The 22,781-nt window shown below is 43.2% G+C and overlaps 1 protein-coding gene across 1 annotated transcript in view; it reads right to left on the bottom strand.

Moving 5' to 3' along the window:
• Nucleotides 1-423: 423 nt before the first annotated feature.
• The window catches only part of LOC126278885 (uncharacterized), a 153,777-nt gene continuing 131,419 nt past the window's right edge, over nucleotides 424-22,781 (bottom strand). The window contains exons 2-4 of the mRNA XM_049979160.1: nucleotides 13,233-13,433; nucleotides 12,972-13,137; nucleotides 424-553 (exon numbers count right to left, since the gene is read on the bottom strand). Of these exons, the coding sequence (XP_049835117.1) occupies nucleotides 424-553; nucleotides 12,972-13,137; nucleotides 13,233-13,433 (497 nt within the window). The remainder of the gene's footprint in view (nucleotides 554-12,971; nucleotides 13,138-13,232; nucleotides 13,434-22,781) is intronic.

The raw sequence follows: 22,781 nt of genomic DNA, 5'->3' as shown, positions 1-22,781 counted from the left end.
GAGTTTCGAACACGGGACGCTCGTCACTCTGCCACCAATTACACTAAACCTGTCGCGCCCTAGAAATGATCTGAATTACGTCGAAGGCTTTGACTGTCATTTTCTCACAAATGGTCGAGTATCCGCGGATAAGCCGAGACACGTTGTCGCATATTTTAGCTCCACTTCCACCGAGCGAAGTTTCTGGGAAATGAGGTTACGGCACTTGCCGTGTTCTCCTCGGGAGCAGTGCTTAGGCGTGGAGTGCCGGCAGCAGTGCGCGCCACGGGGTAAACACTGCGGCAGCCGCGCGGCGAGCGCTCCTGCCCGCCGCCCGGCTGGTTTGCATAATGGCTGCATGTACGCGCCCCTAATTACAGGCGTCATTTGTCGTTTCCGGTCGCATTCCGATAACTCCGAGCCATTTGTGCGTCGCCCCGGCAGTTAGGGCGCGGGCCTATCTGACACCGCGACCCGCTCGCCCTCAAATCGAAGCGTCAGCCGCGGGTCAGCTCGTAAACTGCGCTGCCGGTCGCGACTTATGACGGCGCGCGGCCCACCGCAGCCGCCGTGCCTCGCTCATCGGGACAGTGCGGCTGCAGTGTGCTGCGTTACGGGTGTGCTCTCTACCTACGCACTCTGCTGTCATCCGGCTATTGTTGTTGTTGTCCAGAGTCCTGAGACTGGTTCGATGCAGCTCTCCATGCTACTCTAACCTATGCAAGTTTCTTCATCTCCCAGTACCTACTGCAGCCTACATCCTTCTGACCCTGCTTAGTGTATCCATCTCTTGGTCTCCCTCTACGATTTTTACCCTCCACGCTGCCCTCCAATACTGAACTGGTGATCCCTCGATGTCTCAGAACATGTCCTACCAACTGATCCCTTCTTCTAGTCAAGTTGTGCCACAAGCTCCTCTTCTCCCCAGTTCTATTCAGTGCCTCCCCTTTAGTTATGTGATTTATCCATCAAATATTCAGCATTCTTCTGTAGCACCACATTTCGAAACCTTCTATTCTCTTCTTGTCTAAACTACTTATCTTCCACGTTTCACTTTCATACATGGCTACACTCCATACAAATACTTTCAGAAACGACTTCCTGACATTTAAATCTATACTCGATGTTAATAAATTTCTCTTCTTCAGAAACGCTTTCCTTGCCATTGCCAGTCTACATTTTATATCCTCTCTACTTCGACCATCATCAGTTATTTTGCTCCCCAAATAGCAAAACTCCTTTACTACTTTAAGTGTCTCATTTCCTAATCTAATTCCCTCAGCATCACCCGACTTAATTCGATTACATTCTATTATCCTTGTTTTGCTTTTGTTGATGTTCATCTTATACCTTCCTTTCAAGACACTGTCCATTCCGTTCGACTGCTCTTCCAAGTCCTTTGCTGTCTCTGACAGAATTAAAATGTCATAGGCGAACCTCAAAGTTTTTATTTCTTCTCCATGGATTTTAATACCTACTCCGAACTTTTGTTTTGTTTCCTTTATTGCTTGCTCAATATACAGATTGAATAACATCGGGGATAGGCTACAACCGTGTCTCACTCCCTTCCCAACCACTGCTTCCCTTTCATACCCCTCGACTCTTATAACTGCCATCTGCTTTCTGTACAAATTGTAAACAGCCTTTCGCTTCCTGTATTTTACCCCTGTCACCTTCAGAATTTGCCCGCATCTCGTGGTCGTGCGGTAGCGTTCTCGGTTCCCGGGTTCGATTCCCGGCAGGGTCAGGGATTTTCTCTGCCTCGTGATGGCTGGGTGTTGTGTGTTGTCCTTAAGTTAGGTTTAAGTAGTTCTAAGTTCTAGGGAACTGATGACCATAGATGTTAAGTCCCATAGTGCTTACAGCCATTTGAACCATTTTGAACCTTCAGAATTTGAAAGAGAGTCATTCAGCTACTAAAGCTATTTATGAAATTCCCGTTACCACTTCGCAATAATAAAGCTGCGGCCACGTGGTGGTGACAGTAGTCTTTCTCCACATATGTATACAGGCTTCAATGCGACCCAGTTTCCCCAAAAGAAGGATGGCTTGACGGAGACTTTGATTGTGAATGTTTGCTTTTTGGCTACTCAGGAAACATCTCACCTCAAAACCGCCTCTTGTCGTTCTGGAAAAAGCCTAAAAAGCAATAATATCTTCATCGGAGAAAAGACGAAGTGGTCAGTGGGTGCCATGTCAGGAGAACCAGGGGGTTAGTCATAATTTCTTACTTCATAGAAGCGGAGTGTGTAACCGTGTTTGTCGCGTGGAGTGCCCGCGCGGTTTGGGGCGCCATGTCTCGGGTTGCGCGGCTCCTGTCGCCGGAGGTTCGAGTCCTCTCTCGGGCACGAGAGTGTCTGTTGTTAGTTTCAGTAAGTCTAGGGACCGATGACCACAGCAGTTCAGTCCCTTAGGAATTCACACACATTTGAACATTTAACTGTGTTTGGTGGATAATGAAAAGAGGCGTTGTCAGGGCCGGTTAAAGATTATTTCTCTGTCGATTATTTTTACCCCTGTCAGTTTTCGCTACTAGTTGCAGAAATCGAAAGTTAACAACTTTAAGGGACGGAAGTGAGAAAAATATTTATTGCGTGTAAAACGTAATACATGCTGCGCTTTACTCATATTAGTTGGTACCACGTAAACTGAAGGTGGAGTGGGGAGAAGGATAGGAAGCGGAAGGAAGCGACGATCTCAACAACATCAGAGATTTAAGCAGAATCAGCGACAATGAGTGAAAATGTGTGCTACGCTGAGACACAAACCTGTGATCTCCTGCTTACCAAGCAGTTGCTTTAACCACTGGGACACATGGAGACAGTGTTAATCACAAATGCACGGACTGCCTCAGCAGGCTCCTAAGCCGATCCATATTCCCACTTAGCGCCACAACTTATCACAGTCCCCGTCCATATCTTGCGTGCTCGGTAATTTCCACTCGAGATCGAACGTAAGTGTGCATCTGCACTAATGGGTGCGGTTTCCGAGCACATCAAGGCGTGTCAATTATATGACAACGTAATTTCTGCTCTATCCTCAAAAATGGAGGTTTTGATTATGATGAGGTTTGGTTTGTGGGGCGCTCAACTGCTCGTTCATCAACATCCGTACAAAGTTTCAAATTTTTCACAGTCCAGTTTGTTACACAGTCCAGTCTAGCCACTGTCACGAATGATGATATTGATGAACTGATGAGGACAACACAAATATCCAGTCCCCGGGCAGAGAAAATCCCCAACCCCGCCGGGAAAAATGCAGTTTTTGACACCAACCATTGTTTATATGCGCACATCCTGTGCGTTGCTGAAACATGTTTGCTTGTAGTAGAACATTGCCCTGTTCATGCTAGGAAAATGCTTTTCAGGGACTATTAGTACAAATCTGAGAATGATGAGAGTCAGATAAAGATCGTTAATATGGAATCAAATAATGTTTACTCCATAAAAATTTGTGACAAAGTGATTGATACACCAAAGTTCACAATATCTAGTCTCGTTCACAGTCAATCTAACTCAAATAGGAGTAAGCATCTCCCTTTCACAGAAGTTTCAAGCTTTGGAGAATCATACTGTGTGCGGTATTTCTCTTATCTGAATCTAAAGAGATTTTCACTCTTAAGCGAGACGTCAATAAACAAAAACAGAAGATCTAGATGCTCCAAATGAAGGTGACAATAGCATTAAATACAGAAAAAGTGAAACGTCAACTGTGCTTAAACTTACACACAATATTTTTAGCGCTACGCAATCTGACTTTCAAAAATCCCTACAAAAGAATGGCCCTGACTAACATTAACCTATACGTTTCACAAATCACTTACCTCACAAAAATCTTCGTTACTCGAACTACTGCAATACAGCGAGCGCCACTACTGCCAGCTAAATAAAACATTCAAACTGTGGAAGGCACTGACTACTGATAGGCATAGTTAGCGAATGAAAGATTCTGATAGAGAACAAACAATGTATTTACCTTAATAGTCATAAGATATTTAGCAGTTCATGACATCCAGTCTTACAACTTTCAAAACTCCACCATCTCTCTTCCCACATCCACCACTGCTGGCGGCTCACTTCCAACTGCGCAACGCTAAGCGCCGCTAACAGCCAACTGCCCAACGCTACAGTAGCGAGTATTACAACAATGCCAACCAGCCACAGACTGCACACAGCACAGCCAGTGATTTTCATACAGAGGTGGTGTTACAAATAAAAAAACCTAAACAGCCTAGTTACAAAAGTAGTGCAGACATGCACTGAGAAAAGAGATGATACAGTTTCGGCAGCACAAGAAAGACCTATTGTGAGATAGGCAGATCTTGCGTCACTATCTGTCAACCAACAGACAAAAATTTTGTGACAACAACGTCGTTCTCTTTACTCATCTACACAGCCAGTGGGATTATTCACATAAATACATCCAGAAACAGTTTATTAAATTCCTGACCAATTCAGTGCAAACTTTAATTCATAAGCACCCATACGAGCATGGAAATGATTCACGAGACCTATCAGCAATCAGAGGCTGTGCAACATTCACCGGTTTTGTATGCAGATCATGAAACTTTATAAGTTGACCTCAGAGCAAAATCGGAGTGCGATTAGATGTCATCAAAGCCCCGGTACTTTCAGTGAGTAGATTCGGAACGTACTTAGCGTAGTTTGCTGAGAATTTAAGCCGGAATAAGCACTTACGTACTGCTAAATACCATCCACAGGCCAAGTCGGCAGGAAGGGTAATAGGTATTTGGGAAGGTCTTTCGCAATTACTGCAATAACCGGTACAACATATGCGGTATGTTTATTAAGAATTTCAAGTTCGTACTAAAATAGCTGCCACACAACTCAACAAAGATGGCACCAATCAAAGTCTTGAAAAATAGGGAACCTGACGATAGGAAGAAAAACATTGTTCTAAAAAAAAAAGTATGAAAAATCAAATGTGAATGCCTGCACAAATGGAAATTTTGTGGAGAGATACAGAAGAAATGGATTCCAAAGGGACAAGAACAGTTGGCTAATCAGAGGCAATGAAATGGTACAGCAGAGTCCAACCATCAGATTTTCTACAAGGGTCATAAGACGGAGAATGGGGAAGGGGGTGGGGGAATTTGGAATATCTGAATCCAGCTTCAGAGGGAAATTATCACACCTCAGTTATATATGAGCGAGAAATAGCTGAGAAAGATGGCCGGGTTTATACCCTAAATTATATTGAAGTATGAGAATTACTTCAAATAATGTTAAGTTTAAGGAAAGAGTTAAAAATTTTGAACATATAAAACCTAACTGTGGGAAAAGTGTAGACACCATTTTGAATTTTTCATTTAATAAGTTAACTGCGGGGTTAAATATTACAACTCTCCTTTTCAATTTCACTGTTACACACGCACATGCTCTTTTCTTGAATGAACTGTAACTTTTTTAAGAATTATCATCTGGCTGCATGAAATTCTATTTGAGTGTTAAATATGCTTGCAGTAAAGACGAACTAAGGTGTGTATGAAGGATGTTAATTTTAAATAATTTTTATCCGTTTAAAGTTTCAATAAAAAAGTTTTTAACAGTAGAGGTAATTAGTTATCATTTATTTGTTGTAGAGGAAAATCTTTCAAAAACATTCAGCTTAAAGGAATGCGTCTTCTGAATGACTCTATATATCAGCAGCTAGAGCTCTGTCATGTCAAAGTGTGTGAAGTGGATTATGTTACACCTAGTGTTACATACCAGTGCGAAATTTTTGCCCTTAGATTAAAGTTCGTCTTCTGTAGACGAACTTGTCATCACAAAATCGCTTACAGACACAGGTGAGTAGGTTACGTGTGGAGAAATCAATTTTTGCTAATTGGAGAGAGGTAAATTTTTGCACGTAATTTATTTGTTTGCTATTATATTGGCTTCTCATTTTGTTAAACAATTATTTTTAAACTTGAATACTTAGTTTTAAGTTTTCAGTTGTACAAACCATTGTGTTTTGTCACCAAGCTTAATTTTCTGAGCCATTATCATGGCATATCACGTTGCTAAAGTAATTTTCTATAAAGCTGTACACATAGTTATACACTCTTTCTAGTGAAAATATGATTTTCCATCACTGGCACGTAAAGTTGCTGAAAGGCGTAGCTTAATGTTGGAAAATAAAACATTTTTGATTTTCACAGTGATTTCCATTTTTCGACCGCTCGGATCTTGCTTTCCGAACAATCCTTGTAGGTACAAATATTTGCTCACATCCTTTTCAATATTATGCAGATGTTTTGTGTTTAAGACAGTCCTATCAGAATACACAGGACAACGGACAATGCTCAACCAGTTATTTGTATAATAATTTCAATAGTCTGTGATTGTGTACAGATATATTTGCTAGATCTTAAGTCATACCTCAGCATCCATATTATATCGAACCTCAACTGCCAAAGTTCATCAGAAAGTAACTTACTTCTATTCTCTATTTTATAGACATTGAATTTTCAAATGTATCTTAAAATTACTTTGTTTCTGCTTTCAAAATTGTTCAGTAGTTTACGTAAAACCCAGAAGAAAGTGTCAAATATAATCGGACTAAGTTAATCCCCACTGGATAACGATAGTGTCGGAAGTTCGATGCGGCCTTTCGCGGATGATGCTGTAGTATACAGAGAAGTTGCAGCATTAGAAAATTGTAGCGAAATGCAGGAAGATCTGCAGCAGATAGGCACTTTGGTGCAGGGAGTGGCAACTGACCCTTAACATAGACAAATGTAATGTATTGCGAATACATAGAAAGAAGGATCCATTATTGTATGATTATATGATAGCGGAACAAACACTGGTAGTAGTTACTTCTATAAAATATGTGGGAGAATGAGTGCGGAACGATTTGAAGTGGAATGATCATATAAAATTAATTGTTTGCAAGGCGGGTACCAGGTTGAGATTCATTGGGAGAGTCCTTAGAAAATGTAGTCCATCAACAAAGGAGTGGCTTACAAAACACTCATTCCATCTATACTTGAGTATTGCTCATGAGTGTGGGATCCGTACCAGGTCGGGTTGACAGAGGAGATAGAGAAGATCCAAAGAAGAGCTGCGCGTTTCGTCATAGGGTTACTTGGTAAGCGTGATAGCGTTACGATGTTTAGCAAACTCAAGTGGCAGACTCTGCAAGAGAGGCCTCTGCATCGCGGTGTAGCTTGTATCGAATATATTGCTTCCCCCTACTTATACCTCCCGAGGAGATTACGAATGTAAAATCAGAGAGATTAAAGTGCGCACGGAGGCTTTCCGGCAGTCGTTCTTCCCGCGAACCATACGCGACTGGAACAGGAAAGGGAGGTAATGACAGTGGCACGTAAAGTGCCCTCCACCACACACCGTTGGGTGGCTTGCGGTGTATAAATGTAGATGTAGATGTAGAACGTGAATCAATGCCAGTGAGTGGCAATAGTTAAAAATTTAGATTACAATTTCCGATATTAAATTACATGCACAGCTAAACGAGTAGGCACCATGGAAGCGAGTTGGACTCTGCGGAGAATGGGAGAAGATCAGTAGCGCCATAAACAGCAGGGGAATCGGTCCCTAACCCCCATTTACAGTACAGCCACTTGCCTCCTTGTGAAGGGAACCGCCAGGCAGCCAAAGAGAGGGCTGTGTTTTGGAAGGAGGCCAACACAGCGCTGACCGTGCAAAGTCATACAAGGCAGATTACATATCTAGGATGTGCATGGACGAGAGAGACTGTTTCCAGCATGCTGTGTGATCATAGGATACGTGTCATTAAACGACAGACTTCCTGAAAAAATGACCATTGTGAAGAGAAACAGGGGAATTCAGAATTCTCCAAAAAAAGTGGGCCGTTAACAGTTTGGAAAGTGGAATGTGAATAGACAGTTTAGGCCCCTTCGAAGATCGTTGGACGCAGACACCTTGCAGAGATACCACAGAACCAAATAGTCAATTAATATATTAACAGCTACTATTGGCTCGCGTAAATAGTTTATAAATGCGAGCAAATAGTGCGACTATGCTTAAAGAGGCCGTTCTAGACTGGCCAGCACATGAGAGGAGACAGAGAGAGGACATTTGGAACCCAAAAACTAACAGTTTCGTAACTGGTTAACCTACTGGAAAGCGGGTAAGGGGGGGGGGGGGGGGGAGGAGAGAGAGGGAGAGACCAGAGTTTTGTAAGATAACATCTTACTGGTCTGCACTTACGATAATTATTATTCAGCTAGTCATAAATTGTGCAGTGCTGTAATATTCAGAGCACTGAGTTTTCCTGTATAGTGTTACTTCTTCTGGAGCAGACTTCCTCCTAGGTTATCATCTTCACAGGCAGGTCAACTTCTAGACAATTTCTCCAGGCTTTTCTGCCAAAAGAAGCTCTCGGCCGGTACACAGCCTCATTTTGCAGCCACTACAGCGACCAGTTACATATTACAAGTATGGTGAGACCCAGTCGAATATTTATAGTTACGTTCAATAATTTCAAGCTATATTCTGAAGATTTCTTTGCGCTTACGGTCTATCCGATGATATATGCGGTTTGATAGAAAATTTTCTATCAGACAGAGAGCAGTATGTCGTCCTGAATGGGGTGACTTCAACAGAAACAAGCGTAACTTTAAGGTGTGCCCCAGGGCAGCGTAATAGAACCGCTGTTTCTTACGATTTAGTTAAACGATCTGGATGATGGTGTTGATAGCGGCACTAGACTGTTTACCGATTATGCTGTAGTCCTTAGGAAAGTAGTATCACATTAAAGTTGTGAACAAATTAATGAGGATTTGCAGAAAATGAATGTGTGGTGTATGAGTGGCAGTTATCACTCAATATTAGTAAGTGTGACGTACTGCGTATGACAAGGCGAAAATCAGCATTAATGTACGTGTACAAAATAAATTCGTGGAGGTATGTGCCGTCTATGCAACTAAATGAAGGCAGTTTGTTTGTTGCCATACGCGTTTCGCTTCATTTATTTGGGAAGCATCATCAGTGACCTGAAATACATGTTTCTTTTTATATATACAATAAGCGTATTATCTGCTAGATATAATAAGTTGATATATTACATTTTGTCGGGTTTTTTAGGTTAGAAGCAACTTTAGTAGCTCAAGTTCCGTAAAATGATGTATCTTTCGTTTTACTTACGATTTCCAGCACTGCTAACACATATATGTGTTTCTGGAGATGTATTTGTTAGTCTTCATGCTCCAGTTAGCCGAATCAGGTGTTGTTTAGCCACTTGTCACATCATATTTCACTTTCATTGCCATTTGGCGATCAACATATGTGTGTTTGCAGTGTGTAGTGTTGCCAACTGTTGTTATGTGTTTGTCTTTTGTTTCTGTTGTGTTTTGTGGTTTTCATTTGTTGTATGTCTGTGTGTGTCTGTGTGCGTGTGTGTGTGTGTGTGTGCAATCTTTTTTTTTCTGTGGGTTCATGTGTTTGTCTGTGAGTATGTGTGTGTGTTAGGGGGGGGGGGGGGGTTAGGAGGAGAGAGAGAGAGAAGAGGGGAAGGATATTCATTAATTATTTATCCTGGTTGCACTTCAGTTTGTTGTTGTTTTGGTGGCTAGCATGATCAGCGAGTTATTGTTTTTAAATACCCAGTCTTTGGAAGCGGTAACACCCGTCAAGTATCTGGGTGTTACTGTTCGAAATGGTCTCAAATGGAATGATCAGATTACACAACTAACGGGCAGGGCGAACCCTAGATTGCGATTTTTTGGTAGAATCCTGAAGCGATGCAGTCGTTCAACAAAGGAAATAGCTTACAATCCATTATTTCGTCCAGTATTGGAGTATTGATCGTCTGTATGGGACCCTTACCAGTTGGGTCTGATTCAAGAGATTGAGAAGGTCCAAGGAAGAGCTGCAAGATTCGCGACTGGTACATTTAGCCATCGCGAGAGCGTTACAAACCTCATAGAAAGTCTGAAGTAGACACACTTGCAGACATATGACGCGTTATTATCGCGCAGTGATCACCATCCAAAGATAAGGGAAATTAGAGCTCGTACTGAGGCGTTCAGACAGTCGTTTTTCCCTCGCGCGTTCCGCGACTGGCTCAAATGGTTCAAATGGCTCTGACCACTATGGGACTTAAATTCTGATGTCATCCGTCCCCTAGAACGTAGAACTACTTAAACCCAACTAACCTAAGGACATCACACACATCCATGCCCGAGGCAAGATTCGAATCTGCGACTGTAGTGGTCTCGAGGTTCCGGACTGAAGCGTCTAGAACCCCGAGGACACGCCGGCCGGCTCCGCGACTGGAACACTGGAGAGGAAATATGAATATGGCTGGAATTGTGCCCTCCGTCAAACACCGCTTGGTTGTTATCGGAGTATCTATGTAGATGTAGATGTAGATGTAGAGGTGTGAGTATGCCCATAGTTCCACTGCTGATAATAGGTTCGCAACTGTTCGTGCTGGACTCACAAGCCTTGTTATCTGTGCTGTGGTACACGTACGATTGCCCTGTTGCTCTTACAGTACGACCTACCTGGCGGATGTCTGTGGTGTGAGGACATCCAGAATGGTTGTGAGAATGTTGTCGTGATCACTGATACCAGCACCGTTGCACAGAGGGCGCAGCACCTCCAATTTCTGTGGCAGTTCTTCGAAAGGACCATTCTGCGAAAGTGTGGCTGTATTAAGGACGAGTGCGTCTCCGTATCATGGTTGCCTGCTCGCTTCACACGTCTTCACCACACTGATCCTTCTGCCTGCGAGCATTCTACATCTACATTTATACTCCGCAAGCCACCCAACGGTGTGTGGCGGAGAGCACTTTACGTGCCACTGTCATTACCCCCTTTCCTGTTCCAGTCGCGTATGGTTCGCGGGAAGAACGACTGCCGGAAAGCCTCCGTGCGCGTTCGAATCTCTCTAATTTTACATTCGTGATCTCCTCGGGAGGTATAAGTAGGGGGAAGCAATATATTCGATACCTCATCCAGAAACGCACCCTCTCGAAACCTGGCGAGCAAGCTACACCGCGATGCAGTGCACCTCTCTTGCAGAGTCTGCCACTTGAATTTGCTAAACATCTCCCTAACGCTATCACGCTTACCAAATAACCCTGTGAGGAAACGCGCCGCTCATCTTTGGATCTTCTCTATCTCCTCCGTCAACCCGGTCTGGTACGGATCTCACACTGATGAGCAATAATCAGGTAAAGGTGGAACGAGTGTTTTGTAAGCCACCTCCTTTGTTGATGGACTACATTTTCTAAGGACTCTCCCAATGATTCTCAACCTGGCACCCGCCTTACAAACAATTAATTTTATATGAACATTCCACTTCAAATCGTTCCGCACGCATACTCCGAGATATTTTATAGAAGTAACTGCTACGAGTGTTTGTTCCGCTATCATGTAATCATACAATAAAGGATCCTTCTTTCTATGTATTCGCAATACAGTACATTTGTCTGTGTTAAGGGTCAGTTGCCACTCCCTGTACCATGTGGCTATCCGCTGCAGATCTTCCTGCATTTCGCTGCAATTTTCTAATGCTGCAACATCTCTGTATACTACAGCATCATCCGCGAAAAGCCGCATGGAACTTCCGACACAATCCACTAGGTAATTTATATACAGGATGAGTCACCTAACGTTAGCGCTGGATATATTTCGTAAACCACATCAAATACTGACGAATCAATTCCACAGACCGAACGTGAGGAGAGGGGCAAGTGTAATTGGTTAATACAAAACATAAAAAAATGCACATAAGTACGTTTTTTAACACAAACCTACGCTTTTTTTAAATGGAACTCCGTTAGTTTTGTTAGCACATATGAACATATTAACAAATACCTAATCAGTGCCGTTTGTTGCATTGGAAAATGTTAATTACATCCGGAGAAATTGTAACCTAAATGTGACGCTTGAGTACCACTGCTCTGCTGTTCGATGGAGTGTATCGGAGACCACCGAATTACGTAGGGATCCAAAGGGAACGGTGATGGACCTTAGGTACAGAAGAGACTGGAACAACACATTACCTCCACATGCTAACACATTTTTATTGGTCTTTTTCACTGGCGCAGTCAGTATTTGATTGTTGTTGTTGTCTTCAGTCCCGAGACTGGTTTGATGCAGCTCTCCATGCTACTCTATCCTGTGCAAGCTGCTTCATCTCCCAGTACCTACTGCAACCTACATCCTTCTGAATCTGCTTAGTGTACTCATCTCTCGGTCTCCCTCTACGATTTTTACCCTCCACGCTGCCCTCCAATGCTAAATTTGTGATCCCTCGATGTCTCAGAACATCCTACCAACCGATCCCTTCTTCTAGTCAAGTTGTGCCACAAACTTCTCTTCTCCCCAATCCTATTCAATACCTCCTCATTAGTTACGTGATCTATCCACCTTATCTTCAGTATTCTTCTGTAGCACCACATTTCGAAAGCTTCTATTCTCTTCTCGTCCAAACTAGTTATCGTCCATGTTTCACTTCCATACATGGCTACACTCCAAACAAATACTTTCAGAAACGACTTCCTGATACATAAATCTATATTCGATGTTAACAAATTTCTCTTCTTCAGAAACGCTTTCCTTGCCATTGCCAGTCTACATTTTATATCCTCTCTACTTCGACCATCATCAGTTATTTTACTTCCTAAATAGCAAAACTCCTTTACTGCTTTAAGTGTCTCATTTCCTAATCTAATTCCCTCAGCATCACCCGATTTAATTTGACTACATTCCATTATCCTCGTATTTGATGTGGTTTACGAAATATATCCAGCGGTAACGTTAGGCGACTCACCCTGTATGTTGTGAAAAGCAATGGTCCCATAACACTCCCCTGTTAAACGATAGACGCTGACAGCACTGTGGTAGGTATGCAACTACATTATCTGTTGAAACCATTTTCAGTACGTCTACTATCTCCCACCTTGCATATACCGTCATCGGATCAAAATCGACGAAGTGTTTTCAGGTGTGCTGATTTTCTTTCCGGCGGTGTAATTATGTGCACTTCCTAACTGCAGGTAGGTGTATACGGCAGTGTGCTGCTGGCTGCTGCCGTCGCGCAGTTCGGGGCAGCGGGCAGGCGGCGCGAGACAGCGCGAGCCGTGGGCCACCTGGCAGGCGGCCGCGCCCGGCCGCGAGCCGTAATCTGGCGGCGGGGCGTCGCACGTGTTGCCGGCTGCTGTAAAAAGCCCGCTGCAGCCGTGTTTCTGTGCCGGGCAGGGGTGAGTGCGAGGGCGCGGCGCAGGCCGACGGCCAGGGGGCGGGGTGGCGCACAAAGCGGCCGCGGCGGCCCGCAGCCCGCAGCCGCGCCTCTGCCGCCCCCGCCGCCCCCACCGCCCGCCACGCCGACGATCGATGGCGCCTCCCGCCCCGCCCTGCCCCGGCCCGTCGGCAGCCGCTGCCAGCCGCGCAGCCCAGCACGGCGGCCGGCCTCTGTGCAGTACGCCCCAGTTGTACTGGACGAGCATTCTCGATCTGTCCCCGGAAATGGCCTCAATTCGGCAAGAAATACAAGTCACAGGTTTCTTCAGGTGTCTCACACCCAACAACCCAACTGTTACGCCCCAGTTATGTCTGATATACCGCGTGATCAAAATGCCAGTATAAATTCGAAAACTTAATACAACACGGAATAATGTAGATTGAAAGGTCTCTGTTGGATTCATTTCCTGTTAATTTCTTAAATCTATTGTCATTTATGGCATAAATTCCTCTTCTAAATTTACTGTGGTGTTTCTGACTGTCTGGGAGGATACTGAGCAGTGAAACGTGTTACTTTTACACATAAACAAGAACGATCTGTCACACTACTACATTTTAAAACACAGTTTATATGTAATTCATGTCACAAAGCCTCTTACGGAACCTACATCGGCTTTCTTTTATATACTGTATATGATAAGATACTGTCATCCCCTTCCCTTCTGTATGAGAGGATGAATGAGCAAATATATTTCTAGTTGCATGCTTGATGGTAGCAGACAAGCCTGTCTGCTAGAGAACACTAGGACCAACGTGGGAACAGGTAGCTACGCTTTCTAAAAGCATAGAGGTTTCCATTCTTAGTATGTTCCTGTCCGTCCCCTGACATGTTGGTCTCTTCCGTTTGTACCTGGGAAGCACGCTCAGTAGGAGCGCAGGTCAGTCTGTCCGCGTCGAGCGTCTGAAGTGGTAAGATCTCCGGCTAAGCGCGTGTCTGCTAAGTCCGTAGGACAATGGATTTCTTAAGTTCAGCCTAAATGAAAATTTATCACCTTTATTTCAGGTTTAGCTCTAAAATATGTAATGTTATCTTAAATTACAACGCAGTGTGATTCGAGTGTACAGTTCAGAATATCTTCCGGTAGTTGCTTTGTCACTACTTTGTGAGTAAAGTGGAACGACGTGTTGATCAGTAACTCTAACTAAGATCATCAATCTTAAATGCGAATGTGCGTGAGATTATAACGTCTCGTCTTTTTTACAATACAGCAACTTTTCTTTATGTTAAACCCACGTGGGCTGTACTTTGTGAGACCAGTACCACGTGCTTATACAATTGTTTGACCCATCAGGTTAATAGTAAGACGATAGTAACCAGTTCGAGGTTTTTGTTTTGTAAATTGCGTTTCGATGTAATTTATTTTAATTATCAAAATTATTGTGGAGTTACACTCTTTGTGTAAACCAAGTTGACCACGTGAAGCATATGGAGTCAGCATCAAACTAGCTCTCAGCTATTCTTTTCGGGAACATTTCACAGAGAGTTAATATGCATTTAGTATACCAGTGTGTGGTAATTTCATGACGGACAGGATTTCACTACGAACTTAACTTCTTTGCGTGAAAATTGAATCGGTTGGTTGCGGTTAATTTCCTCTTGGATATGTTTCAACGTTCTTCATGTGATATTTTATGAATGCAGTGTTGTATGTAGTCTCCCAATTTTGGCTCCCTATTTGATGTGTTACATAAGATTAAAAAAATCACATTTTCACAATCCTAAATAAGGCACCAGTTTAGTTATGAATCAAGTTTAATATCCTGAAATTCCAATGATCAATGTTAAAATAAATTTCCAAATATAAACTGATTTATTCCTTTCTATTTAAATTCTCATATATATATATATATATATATATATATATATATATATATATATATATATATATATATATATATATATCACCGGTTGTCGTACGACGATTAAAAGATTATAATTAATGTTAGTCTGTTTGGGAATTTGGTAAGCTAGACTGGATTCCTGGTGAAACAGTTGCTCAGTTGGTTCAAATGGCTCTGAGCACTATGGGACTCAACTGTTGTGGTCATTAGTCCCCTAGAACTTAGAACTATTTTAACCTAACTAACCTAAGGACATCACACACATCCATGCCCGAGGCAGGATTCGTACCTGCGACCGTAGCAGTCGCACGGTTCCGGACTGCGCGCCTAGAACCGCGAGACCACCGCGGCCGGCAGTTGCTCAGTAATGCAAGGTTGACTTCCCCAAACAGCTCATAGCTTTTAACCCGCTTTTATTGAATATCAGCACCGCTTTCATAACAAATTAATGCAACAACATTACAAGATAGAGGTAAAAATTGACACACATGTTTGGAATGAGATGGGGTTTTATTAGAACCAAAAAAATTCACAAAATGTCTGTCAGATGGCGCTGGACAGAAAAACGTCAGTGACTGAGCATGACCATCGTGTATGGAAGGAGCTGTAATGAGAGAGAGAATCAGATGCGCCAGACAGCATGTTGACATTACCTCAAAAGACGCTTTTAGTGAAGCTCTATTATCAGAATGGGGAATGGGCTAGTTCAGCGTTACGATCCTATCGCCATAGGAAGGGGATCCGAACGGGTCAAGGTCCGTTGACAAATGCAGCTGTGGCGAGAAGGATTTCGAAGTTCGAAGCGACGCGTTGTTTAGACCACGGCTTCCCAACGTGTGGTCCGCAGACCCCTTAGGGGTCCGCCGGCTCTTTCTAGGGGGTCCGTCGCCACCCTTCACGAAATCGTGCAAAATAATGAGTAAAATTATTGAATAAAAATGTGAAAATCAAATTAACCATATTTTTTTGTGTCTGTGAAAAAACATGTGTACTTTTACTTCAGGTCGTGTTCCCAAGCAGCTTTTGCAGTTCCTAAGTGGGAACGCATACACAGTTTAGTGCCGGAGAATGCGGCTTCTCTGATCGACTGTTTCGCAACAATACGGGGGTCGTTTGTGCGCCGGCTCACGCGGTAGATGCGCTGATACCTTTTACGCATGTGCGGAGCGAGCTTTGTCGACCAATCACAGCACTCGCTGACACGTATGCGGCCCCAGGCATCATTAAATGTTGAACTTGATTTGTCAGTGCACTACCTATTTCATAAGTCGATTTTTGACCTTCAAGTTGTTTTCATTCATCTCTAAACCTAAGTCTATTGATACTTCGGGCAGGGGGGCCATTGAGAACAGACGAGGGGTCCGCCACGGATTTTCAATTGAACAAGGGGTCCACCAGCTGAAAAGGTTGGGAAGCCCTGGTTTAGACGATAGACCCCGTAGTGGCCGACCTAGCACAAGGCGTAATGCTGCTGAGAAAGTTCGGGAAGAAATAGAGAATGTAGCGGGTTCGTCTATGCACGGATAAGTCAGCGCTCGTCCAGTCGCACCGGCATTCCATACACTACTTTTTGGTTGCCACTTAGGCGTACCCTCCAATGCTATCAGTACAAAATCCATCGGCATCATGAACTGTTACCTGGCAACTTAGTGAAGCGGACGGCATTTGCGGTGTGGGTCTTTCAAAAGATGGCGGAAGATGACGATTGGTTGAGTAACGTGTTGTGGACCGACGAAGCTCATTTCACGCTCCGAGGGTCTGTCAACGCCCACAACTGCAAAATTTGGGCTAACGAAAATCCTAGAACTGTCGTGGAAACTCCATCGCATGACGAGAAAGTCACGGTATGGATTCTATTTACCACATCTACCGTTATCGGACCTTTTTTCTTCGAGGAAATGTGTGATTCTTGTTTTGTAACTGCTACCGTCACGGGGGAGAGGTACGCCGATATCTTACAGAATCGCATCATCCCCAGCCTGGCTGATAAACACCTGCTGGAACGTACGATGTTTATGCAGGATGACGCTCCACCCCATATTGCTAGACGCGTGAAAGATCTGTTGCGCGCGTCGTTTTGTGATGAGCGTGTGCTCAGTCGCCACTTTCGTCATGCTTCGCCTCCCAGGTCCCCATACCTCGGTCCGTGCGATTATTGGCTTTGGGGTTACCTGAAGTCGCAAGTGTATCGTGATCGACCGACACCTCTAGGGATGCTGAAACACAACATCCGATACCAATCCCTCACCATAATTCCGGACATGCTTTACAGTGCTGTTCACAACATATTCCTCCACTACAGCTATTGTTGAGGAATGATGGTGGGCGTATTGAGCATTTTCTTTAAAGAACATCATCTTTGCTTTGTCTTACTTTGTTATGCCAATTATTGCTTTTCTGATCGGATGAAGCGCCATCTGTTGGAAATTTTTTGAACTTTTGTGTTTTTTGGTTCTAATAAAACCCCATGTCATTCCAAGCATGTGTGTCAATTTGTACCTCTCTATCTACATTATTCCGTGATTTATTCAGCTTTCAAATTTATAATGACTTTTTGATAACCCGGTATTTACCACAACATGTTTCGGGACTATGTTACTAGATTACCTTGTGGTATAAAATAAGGGAACAAGTAACTACATCGCAATACCTCCCATACTCACAACCATGTAAATATCTATATTGGCCCGCTCCGTCCGGAAAGGTCTCGGCAGACGTAACGGCACTGACCGACAGACGTGGCATAGTCCGAGGCGTCACTAGATGTGGATATGAACAGATCGTTGCAGCTTTCACGACCGGAGCCGTTACTTCTCAATCAACCAACTGGCCCAACAACGGCTGAGTACACCCCATTCTAGCACGGTTCCAAGTAGCCCCCCTCTGCTGCACTGGCTTGAAACAAGCAACTGTTACACAAGCACCACTTCAGTGACATGTCATACGTCAGTAGTCTACACTACCCGGTGCTCTCGAAAGCAACTTGAAATGCCCTGCTTAACCCGTAGGACAGGACTGATAGAATAAAATGTGGAGAACGGTCAAAGTAAGCGGCTGTCAGTAACACTCGAACATACCACTTTGTTATTTGATCAAACATTATAAGACCACAATAAAAATTTTTACACACACAGCTTTAATCTTTGGGACTTAATTACCTGCTGAAAGCCACTTTAATTTAAAATGACTGAAGGGCAATAACTTAAAATGCAAGCATAATCAGAAATTTAAAAGGCAAGCCTTATCTTAAAACAGTTCTTTAGTCAGGCTGAAGTAAACAAGTTAAATTCAAGTCGGCTGAAGGCAGAAAACTTAAAAATTCAGTAGGATGAAGTAAACAAGTTAAACTGAAATTGAATGATGGCTAAAGACTTAATAATTGAAAAAAATGTTTAAAATGCCAAAGGGGTTACGTGAAACAGTACTTTAAAATGGGCTGAAGGCCTTAAGAGTAAAACAACTCTAATTTAAAACAAAAAAATGGCTATAAGCCATACAAGTACCAACAACAAGAACAAATTTTTAAAAAAATAGGGCGGTCTACACAAGGAGGCGCAGATGTTAGAGGGTCTGCCTGTAATTGAAACACTAACGCTCGCTTAGGTGAGACAGGCAGTCGGGCCAACCATTCACGATCCGACAACAAGCCAACAGAGAGACAGTCAGCGGACCCACCGACAAGATAACTTCCACTTCACTCCACGAGGGCACAACAGGGAGTTTAAAGGAAGAACGTAGGAGATATTGGCGCCCACAACCAAGCTGCCAAACTACACACCGTGCTGGGCAGCAACAACACGATGAGAGAACTACACTGCCTGAAATTTACATCAGCGCCCATGGCAGGTAACCGGAACGTTAACGGCCACAAGGCAGAAGATTCCGCTGATGCACTTCAATTCAAATAACCAAATACAGTGAAACTCCACCGGAGGGTGGCTAGAATTTTCCAACTTGAAAACCACGTTGTTGCTCGCGGGAATATCTCAACAGCCGACAACGGACTCCAAACGACACAATGTGAACAGTCTTGACTTGCTGGTAGGTTAAATCAAAACCAGCTTTCGTGTCCAGGGTTGGTGAGCCACGGAGCTCGCAGCAATGGGAACAGCGCCACAGTTTCCAACACCGTGTGGAGACCGCAGCGGGCCCCGGCCAAACTGCGCCCCGCCGAGAATTGAACGCTGCTCCACGCCAACCGACCGACTCCGCAGAGCCAGTATGCCAACAACATTTAAAATAACTTGTCAGTCAAAATCACACAGACTATACACAGTTTCACGAACACGTTGACGAAGAACTAGACAGTGCTAACGGCAGTGACTGTACAGTAACAGGGACGTATCACGAGTCGGCACACATAGCCAAGCCATAAGCGATCGCCAGCCAAATACACGTCGTCCGGCAAGACGACCGACCGACGACCAAAAAATGTCGTCCCCACTCCAATCATGTTTGTCGGCAACCCTCGGGCGAGTCATGACGGTTCGGACCTCACTGCTGCCGCGCCCCGACTGAACTTCTCCCGCGTGCTAACTCACACTGCCAGGTCCCAACTCACTCACAACACACGACGATCGGGTAGTAATAGCAGTCCAGCAAAGATAATACGGCAGGGCCTATATCGATAAGCGCTGCTGCCTCTCACGGGCAGGCAAGGCAGCAGCAACTTAGTGACTCCAGTAACTGAAAATTAACAACACGAGGTGGCAGTACGGTAAAAAGAAGATGTAAAATAAGAAATGGCACGATCACGAGCCACGCACGGCTCACAACCCATCGTCGTTGTTTTACTTTTATTTGTGTCACTGGGATAAGATAAGTAAAGATAGTGTTACCGTTCTGTTAGCAGCAAATATGAGAGACACAGAAACCACTTGTGACTGGAAAACCTAAGAAACCCGATGTTTTCTCGGGTGTAAATCGTTCCGCGTGAAGTACACTGCGAACAAGAAAGCGTGGATGACTTTAGAAATATTTTCCAACTGATTAAAGGATTTTGGAAGGAAAATCACTGGTGAAAATCGAAAAGTTGTGATTTTTGTGTACCACTGCAGTGCGCACTAAGCTATCCCTTCGGTAAAATCCGTGACTCTACAATTTTTACCATCTAAAACTACGTCGAAATGGCAGCCCTTATATCAAGGAATAATCAAGAACGCCAAAGAAAAGTACGGGTATGAAGTCATCCGAATGACAGTCCGCAATATTGACGATGGCAACCCTACAACTATCAACATTTTAGATGATATGAGAATGCTGGATAAAGAGTGGAGAAACTGGAATGAGCAAACGATCGTCAATTGTTTCCGAACATTAGGATTTTCGACGACAGATGAAAATGAGCAGCTGGTGGGTTTAATATATTGGCACGTAAAATCTTAGTCTTATTCTGACACTGGTTATGGAAATTTTGATTGAAGCTTTCACTTCGTGCAGTACTTACAGGGGACACCCGCTTTTCGTATCCTCGAGTCCGAATGGACGAAAATGGTAACTCACTTTAACACCGCTCACGCTCGTTTCGACGATCTCGTGGATGTGGACAACGATGTAAGAGTAGCAGGATCACTCAGTTAATACTAGGCGGAAATCCAATCTGCATTTGGATCGTACTTCCTCTCTTGTGCAGAAACGTGTGCAGTATCCTGCCGCAACCATTTTCAATAAGTTTCAACAAGAAGAGGAGGAGATTAGTGTTTAACTTCCCGTCGACAACGTGGTCATTAGAGACGGAACACAAGCTCGGACTAGGGAAGGAACCATCCGGGCATTTGTCTGGAGCGATTTAGGGAAATCACGGAAAACGTAAATCAGGATGGCCGGACGTGGGACTGAACATTCGTCCTCCCGTTTGCGAGTCCAGTGTGCTAACCACTGCGCCACCTCGATCTGCGGTACCACAAGAATTCAAAAATCTCAGCAGTAATCCACGCGCTTTCAAATCGAAAGTGAAGAGTTTCCTCATGGTCACTCCTTCTATTCTGTCAAGGCGTTCCTTTAAAAATTAAGCTGATTCCTATATTGTATTTATGGCTTGACGTTTTTGGGTTCATAAACTTTTTATTTTATCTGTTATTACTTTTATGTGGTAATTTCATGTACTGACACGTTCTATGACCTTGGAGATTTACTCCTCAATTTGATAATATGGAACTAGACGTCTTAATGAATAAATAGATAAAAAGCCGAAGACAGCAAAGAAAGCGAACGAAAAAGAAGGCAGCAACAGTAACGAAGAGGAAGGGGAAGTAGGAGAAGGGGAGGTCGAAGGAGTACCGCCAGTGACGGCCAGGCAAGCCGAAACGGGTTTCGACACAACCAGACCGCATAATGTGTTCTCTGCCATCGTAATCACAGACAATGAAACTGCTCATAGGTGATCAAAAGTTTAGAGCAGGCCAAAATTACGGTTTAATTTTAAAGAAAATTGTTTCTGGAAATTTTTGTGTAGGTACTGCGTATTCTTTAAATGAATTTAACTCTTTTACGATGAAAATATTTTATTTTAAGCTTACAAGTTGTTGACAATTTCAGAAAGAATAAAACAATTTGCATGGCAATGTGTCTTGATATCTTTTAATATTACCATAACTAAACATAGGCCTACATCACACACAATGGCGAAAAAAATCACATTACAGTTATAAAAAAATCATGAGTTGCAAACACATTTTTTTTTTCGGAAACCTCGTTATATCGAACCCTCGATACATCGAATGAATTTTGGCTTTTCTAGAGATTCGATTTATCTAGGTTTGACAGTGTTGTGTAAACTGTTTATCTACAGAACTGCAACAGTCTTCTACAGTGCCCTTGTTCAAAAGCAATACGTTGATTTCGTAGCTACACAGTATAATGATTCTGTTGTGTTTAGATGGAAATTTTGTCATTTCGTCATATTCTAAAACGGACATAAAATTTTATGCCAGACAGTATGAAAGTGCATAACGAATTGGCAGCACATGTTTTTAAACAAAACTGAATAGTCTAGAATTAAAAGAACTGTCTTTTGAAACAGTGTAAAGAAACACAGGAACTCCATATATTTCGTTTTGAGGTCTTCCACTATCTATTCGAAAACTGTGTGTTCCAATGTGGAGTACTTGGTCGGCAGGAATTCTAACATTCTGCGTGGTGTCTGTTTGTTTTATATCGTGTCTCCCTACCACTTTCGCGCAACGACACTCTGAGCGTGTTTTTTAGGGAATTGACTAGTTTGAACCTGGGACCTGTTGCTGGTAAGGAGACGCCAGATCACACATGACATGTATAATTCAGAAGAGTTCAGTGAGACTAGCGATGATCTAACCAAATACTTAATGATTTCAGCGTCAGCTCCACTGCACTCCCTGTAAAAGAATCGTAATACTAACTAAAGTTTTAATACAGGATGATAAAAACCAACTGCGTTCAACAAAGATGTGAATGAATATTCCCTGAATAGGTTTGCAAGTTCTACAATAGATCGGAGGATGACCTATGCCATATCACATCCATAATCTAGGTTTAAATTAAGTTTCACAAAAGAGAAAACTATCAAAATGGTCTACAGTGACCCTCAATTATCTTTAATTACTTATCTAACTTGTCGTAAACTACAGTGGCTGATGTGGCTTTTCAATAATTATGTAACAGAAAAATCATCGCGTTTCAGATTTTTACTTCAAGTAGCAAATGTGAACACCATGAGATTTAATTGACGATCGACACTAGTAT

Source organism: Schistocerca gregaria, chromosome 6 (genome assembly GCF_023897955.1).
Source record: "Schistocerca gregaria isolate iqSchGreg1 chromosome 6, iqSchGreg1.2, whole genome shotgun sequence".
Lineage (NCBI taxonomy): Eukaryota > Metazoa > Arthropoda > Insecta > Orthoptera > Acrididae > Schistocerca > Schistocerca gregaria.
Note: the sequence above shows the minus strand (reverse complement) of the source record. Positions and strands in the feature narration are given on the sequence as shown.